The 6,814-nt window shown below is 52.4% G+C and overlaps 1 protein-coding gene across 1 annotated transcript in view; it reads left to right on the top strand.

Annotated features, from left to right (window-relative positions):
- The window catches only part of LOC107199022 (SH3 and multiple ankyrin repeat domains protein 3-like), a gene marked incomplete at both ends in the record, with an annotated part of 13,856 nt that overhangs the window by 2,336 nt on the left and 4,706 nt on the right, over window positions 1-6,814 (top strand). The window contains one exon of the mRNA XM_015616327.1: window positions 542-617. Coding sequence (XP_015471813.1) covers window positions 542-617 — 76 coding nt within the window. The remainder of the gene's footprint in view (window positions 1-541; window positions 618-6,814) is intronic.

Genomic DNA, 6,814 nt, shown 5'->3' with positions numbered 1-6,814 from the left:
TTTTTTCCCATTTTTCTCCCATTTCCCCTTTTCCCTCCAGGAATCCTTTCCCGATTTCCTCCTCAGCTCCTCCCTTCTCCTCACTCCCATCCGGACCTTCCCAAATTCCTCCTTTTCCTTGGAATTCCCCTCTGGAATCCGAGCTGGGAAAACTCCGGAAAACTCCGGAGGGCTCATTCCCGACTTTTCCCTCCCTCGGGATCAGCGCCGGCTTCTCCCTCATTCCCACTTTTCCTCGGCATTCCCGGTCACCTCCGAATTCCCAGGAGCATTCCCAGCTCTTCCCAAAAAAAGGGAAGGAAACAGGAATAGGTCAGAGCCTCATTCCAGCCAGGAATTCCTCTGGAATTTCCCCCCCTGGATGATTCCCGGGAACGGCTCCGACATTCCCAAGAATTCCTCGGCCACACGAGGGCCTCTCCCCCCCACGGATTCTCCTCATCCGCCGAGAAATTCCCACCGGGAATTCCCGGCTTTTGCTCCTCCCCCGGGGAGGAAAAACCGGGAATAATCCGGAATTCCGTGGATTTTTTTCCCGCAGAAACCAGGGAAGACCGGACCAAGCGGCTTTTCCGGCACTACACCGTCGGATCCTACGACAACTTCACCTCCCACAGGTAAGGAGCCGCTCCCGGGAATCCCGGGAATTCCGGGAATTCCGGAAATTCTGGAAATTCTGGGAATTCTCCTTCCCACGGGAAAATCCCGCCCTTTTCCTCACCGAGCTCCGGAATTCCGTGGGAAGGGGATTTTTTCCAGGAAGAAGGGGGGAGGTCTCTGGATATCCAAGATTTTTGGGAATTCTGGGAATGTTGACGCATTTCCTGGTTGATCTTCCAACATTCCGGGAATTCCTGGGAATTTTTCCTCATTCCCGACTCGCGTTCCGATGGAGAATCCAAAGTTCTGGAGAATTCTGGGAATTTTTCCCCTTCCCATCCCAGCGGAGGATCCAAAATTCCGGAGAATTCTGGGAATGTTTCCCCATTCCCGCCTGGATTTCCAGGGGAGAATCCAAGATTCCGTGAAAATTTGGGAATGCGGCCGGCAGGGTGACATTCCGTGATTGTGGCTTTGGGAATGTTGGGTTTGGGAGCTCTGGGATTCCCGGATCCGTGGAATTCCGGGAATCTCGGAGCTCATCCGCAACATTTTCCTGCTTTTTTTGAGCTCCTTATCCCGAATTTTGCTTCCCGGAGAATTCCCAGCTCCGAGGAATTGGAGGAGATCCTCTGGAATTCCCAGGATTTGCTGCTCCAGGGCCGTTCCTGTCGGAAAAATCGGGAAAGAGGGAAAAAAAAAGGAGGGAAAAATGGAAGGAAACTCCGGAAAATCCCTGCTGGGATCGTGGGAAGAGCGGGAAAAAAAGCGGGAATTCCCGGAGGAGGTGAAATTCCAAGGAAAAGCGGGGTTGAATCCAAGGAAATTCCGGGATTTCCTTCGGGAATCTCATCCTGGGAAAACACCAGGAGGGGCTCTTGGCCACGAGTTGGAATTCCCGGGAATTTTCACCGGGAAGCGCCGGAATTCTGACAGAGGAATGGGGCAGGAAGAGGAATTCCGGGGAGAGAAAAACTTGGGAAGATCCCAAAATTCCACAAATCCCTTGGAGCTGGGAATGCTCAGGGGGAGGAAAATTCGGGAAAAGGAGCTCAAAAAAAGCGGGAAAACGTTACGGATGAGCTCCGAGATTCCCGGAATTCCATGGATCCGGGAATTCCTCAGCTCAAAGCAAATTTAAAGGGAATTTAAAGGGAAAAAAATTGGGAAGAGGCCGGAGTGGGATTGGATCCGAGCAGGGAGGGCTTGGATTGATCCCGGAAATCCTTTGGGAATGGTTTGGGAAAAGTTGGGATCCCAGAATTCCCAGGGATTCAGTGGGATCATGGAGCGGTTCGGAATCCTTGGGAATTCCGGGATAAATCCGGATCGGGGACGGAAAAACTCAGCCGGGATGGAATTCCCGGCATTCCCGGGTTTCCTTTGGAATCGGAAATCCCTCAAAGGCAGGAGCTGGGATGTGCCGGATGATCCCAAAATTCCCATCATTCCCAAAATCCGGGAATGGGAAAAACGGGAAAATCCACCCGGAGGGGGCGGATCCGAACCCGGATTTATCCGGAAGGGAAATCCCGGCGGGAATCACCTTGGGAATGAAAGGAAAGGATCCAGGAAGCTCCAAATTAATTCGGGAATTAAAGGCGGGAAGGGGAAAAATCGGGAGCAGGAGCCGATCCCGGATTTGTGTTGAATTCCCTGGAAAATGTGGAGGGAAAAACCGGGAATTCTCGCTCCTGGAATGCCGGGGCTGGAAAAAGGCGGGGAGATGGAAAATGCTGGAATTTTGGTGGCGGGAATGACGGGATTGTGGAATAATCCCATGGAATTTGGGAATTGTGGAATCGTTTTCTTCTGGAAATCCGGGAATTCCTTCCCGAGTTTCCAAAGCTGGAATTTCCCTGCCCAAAGGGGCTGAGTTTCCATTGGAATTCCAGCTGGAATGGGACTGGGAATGGGAACGGGAATTTTCCCCGTCCCTGTGGAATTCCGGGAGTTAAAGGTCGGGTTTGGATCAGGAAAAACTCTGGGAAATGATTGGAAAAAAATTGGAAAAAGATTGGAAAAGGAATTCCTGGAGAAGCTTCTGGTGCCCAAGGCTGAATGGAAAACCTGGAACAGGAGCTGGAATGGGATTGGGAATGGGATTGGGAAGGGGACCAGGAATTTCCCCCGTCCCTGTGGAATGCCGGGAGTTAAAGATCGGGTTTGGATCCGGCAAAACTCCGGAAAACCCTTGGAAAACTCATGGAAAACCCATGGAAAAGGAATCCACCGCCATCCCAGCCTTCAGTGGCCGCGACCGAGCGGAAAACCTGGAACAGGAGCAGGAATCCCGGGAATGGGACTGGGAATGGGACCGGGAATTTTCCCCATCCCTGTGGAATGCTGGGAGTTAAAGGTTGGGTTTGGATCAGGCAAAACTCATGGAAAACTCATGGAAAACTCATGGAAAAAGAATTCTTGGAGAAGCCTTTGGTGCCCACGGCCGAACAGAAAACCTGGAACAGGAATTGGAATGGGATTGGGAATGGGATTGGGAATGGGACCTGGAATTTTCCCCATCCCTGTGGAATGCCGGGAGTTAAAGGTCGGGTTTGGATCAGGAAAAACTCTGGGAAACTCATGGAAAACTCATGGAAAACTCATGGAAAAGGAATTCCTGGAGAAGCCTCTGGTGGCTGAAGCTGAGTGGAAAACCTGGAACAGGAATTGGAATGGGATTGGGAATGGGACTGGGAATGGGATTTGGAATGGGACCTGGAATTTTCCCCATCCCTGTGGAATGCCAGGAGTTAAAAGGTTGGGTTTGGATCAGGAAAAACGATGGAAAACTCATGGAAAACTCATGGAAAAGGAATTCCTGGAGAAGCCTTTGGTGCCCACGGCCGAACGGAAAACCTGGAACAGGAATTGGAATGGGACTGGGAATGGGAGCCGGAATTGGACCAGGAATGGGATTGGGAATGGGACCAGGAATTTTCCCCATCCCTGTGGAACGCCGGGAGTTAAAGGTCAGGTTTGGATCAGGAAAAACAATGGAAAACTCATGGAAAACTCATGGAAAAGGAATTCCTGGAGAAGCCTCTGTTGCCCACGGCCGAATGGAAAACCTGGAACAGGAATTGGAATGGGATTGGGAATGGGACTGGGACTGGGATTGGGAATGGGACCAGGAATTTTCCCCGTCCCTGTGGAATGCCGGGAGTTAAAGGTCGGGTTTGGATCAGGAAAAACTCTGGGAAACTTATGGAAAACTCATGGAAAACTCATGGAAAAGGAATTCTTGGAGAAGCCTTCGGTGCCCGTGGCCGAGCGGAAAACCTGGAAGAGGAGCGGGAATCCCGGGAATTCTCGTTCCCTCCGGAGCGGCGGGAGTTAAAGGTGGGAGTCGTTCTGGGCGCCGCCCCCGGCAATTCCAGCTCTTTTTAGAATCCCGGGAATGGGCGGGAATGGATGGAGCCGTGATTCATCCCGGCTCCCACGCTTCCCGAGGCACCTGGAACCCGCCCACATTCCCGGTGACGCCGATCCCGCTCCGCCCACATTCCCAAAGTTTGGGGAAAAAGCAGGAAAAAAGCCACCCTGGAAAGAATTCCAAGGAAAAAAGAAAAACCCGGAGCGATGTGGGATAACGGGAATGTTCGGGAATGATCCCCAGTGCCTTTTCCGACCCGAATCCCGGGATTCCAAAGGAAAAGGGGGAAGTTGGGAAGGGAAATCCTGGATCTGCTCGGTTATTCCAGAGGGAAAAGCGTCCCGGGGAATGTTGGAATGGTCAGAGAGGGATTCGGCTCCCCGGGAATTTTTGGATTCCTAAGGCTGCTGGAGGAATCCCCAAATCCATGGAATTCCCGAGGCGGGAAAAACGAGGTGAGCAGGGCTGGAATTCCGGGAATTCCTCGGATACCTCCAGGGCTGGAAATTCCATGGGAAAATCCTGGAATGGCTCGGGTGGGAATGGAGCCGGAATTCCACCCAATCCCAGCCTTTGGAATTCCAGCCCAGCCGGGAGAATTCCCAAATCCCGGCGCTTTTTTTTTCCCCATGGAACAGGAAAAGCGGCTCCACGGAGCCCCTCGGGTCTGCTCCAGCCAGAATTCCCAGTTTTCCATGGAATTCAGCCTTTTCCAAGCCGGTTTTGGCCTTGGAATGGGATCACGGATCCCCCCAGGATCCCTGGAAGCTTCCAAGGCCAGGTTGGAGCAGCCTGGGATCGTGGAATGGGATGGAATTCTGGGAATTCTGGGAATTATGGGAATTCCCTTCCCAGCCGAACCTTACCAGGATCCCGGGATATTCCCGGCGCTCCCCGCAAACAGGAGCTGATCCCAGACAATTCCAGAGGCTCGGGAATTCCAGGGAAACCTTTCCAGGATGAGTTTCCCTTCCCATCCTCCTTCCTCATTCCCATTTCCATGGAATGGCGCCGCTCCAGGCCGGAGCTTTTCCAGCTTTTTCTGGGATTCCATGAATCCCATCCCGCAATTCCACGGCTGGATCCGGGATTTGGGAATCGATTCTGGGAGCGGAATTCCAGCCGGGAGGGGACAGAGGGGCAATTCCCGCAATTCCAGGCTGCTCCAAGCTTTTCCTTGGACATTCCCAGGATCCAGGGGCAGCCCCAGCTGCTCTGGGAATTCCAGCCCAGCCGGGAATTCCCAATTCCCAACATCCCACCCCCATCTCCCCTTTCCCAGGAAATTCCCTCCATTCCCAGCTCTCCCAGCCTGGCATTGGATCCAAAGGAATTTTGGGATCCAGGGGTTTCCCTGGGAATCTTGGCACTGCAGGAAGGGTCTCCCTTCCCTTTCCCAGCCCCAACTTCCAGAAAAATCCCTCGGGATGGATTCAGAGCCTCCCAAATCCCAGAATGGTTTGGGATGGGATCCAGGGCCCTTCAATCCCATCCCATTCCAATCCCACCATCCCAGGCTGCTCCAAGCTTTCCTTGGCCATTCCCAGGATCCAGGGGCAGCCCCAGCTGCTCTGGGAATTGTCTCCCTATGGAATGGATTCCCAAAGCGTTCCCGGCGCTGGATCCATTCCCTGACGAGGATCCCGGTGATCCCGGCATGGATCCGCTCTTTCCTGGTGATCCGGTTGATCCAGGGTTTCCGAGGCGTTCCTGGCAGGATCCCATCCCTTCCCAGTGATCCCGGCTCCAGATCCGTTCCCTCCCGCTATTCCCAGTTTTCCCATCGTTCCCATCCCTCCCCATCATTCCTGGTTTTTTTCTTTCCCATCCCTCCTCAATATTCCCAATATTCCCAATATTCCCAATCCCTCTCCGTCCCTCCCATTGTTCCCATCGCTTCCGTCTCTCCCGTCCTTCCCAATCCTTCCCCATCCCTCCCCATCATTCCCGTTTTTCCCTGTTGCTTCCATCCCTCCCCAATATTCCCGACATTCCCAACAATCCCAATATTCCCAATCCCTCCCACTGTTCCCATTCCTCCCCAACATTCCCCAACATTCCCCAGCATTCCCAATTCATTCCCAAACATTCCAATTCATTCCCAAACATTCCCAACATTCCCCAACATTCCCAATTCATTCCCCAACATTCCAAATCATTCCCCAACATTCCAATTCATTCCCAATCATTCCCAAACATTCCAATTCATTCCCAAACATTCCCAATCATTCCCAAACATTCCAATTCATTCCCAAACATTCCCAATCATTCCCAAACATTCCAATTCATTCCCAATCATTCCCAATCATTCCCAAACATTCCAATTCATTCCCAAACATTCCCAATCATTCCCAAACATTCCAATTCATTCCCAACCATTCCCCACCCTTCCCATTTTTCTGTCGTTTCCGTCTCTCCCCATCCCTCTCCAATATTCCCAAACGTTCCCAACATTTCCCATCCCTTCCATCTCTCCCAACATTCCCTTCCCTCTCTCCCAACATTCCCATCCCTTCCCAACATTCCCATCCCTTCCCAACATTCCCATCCCTTCCCAACATTCCCATCCCTCTCCCAACATTCCCATCCCTTCCCAACATTCCCATCCCTTCCCAACATTCCGAATCCCTGCAAATCCCTCCCAACATTCCCCATCCCTTCCCATCCCTCCAATTCCCTCCCCAACATTCCCATCCCTCCAATTCCTTCCCATTGTTCCCATCCCTTTCCCGTATTCCCATCCTTCCCATCCCTCCCCCTCCCTCCATCTCTCTCCAACGTTCCCATCCCTCCCAACATTCCCATCTCTTCCCATCCTTTCCAATATTCCCATCCCTC

The sequence above is a fragment of the Parus major genome, unplaced genomic scaffold, assembly GCF_001522545.3.
Source record: "Parus major isolate Abel unplaced genomic scaffold, Parus_major1.1 Scaffold410, whole genome shotgun sequence".
Lineage (NCBI taxonomy): Eukaryota > Metazoa > Chordata > Aves > Passeriformes > Paridae > Parus > Parus major.
This window is presented reverse-complemented; position numbering and strand designations above follow the sequence as displayed.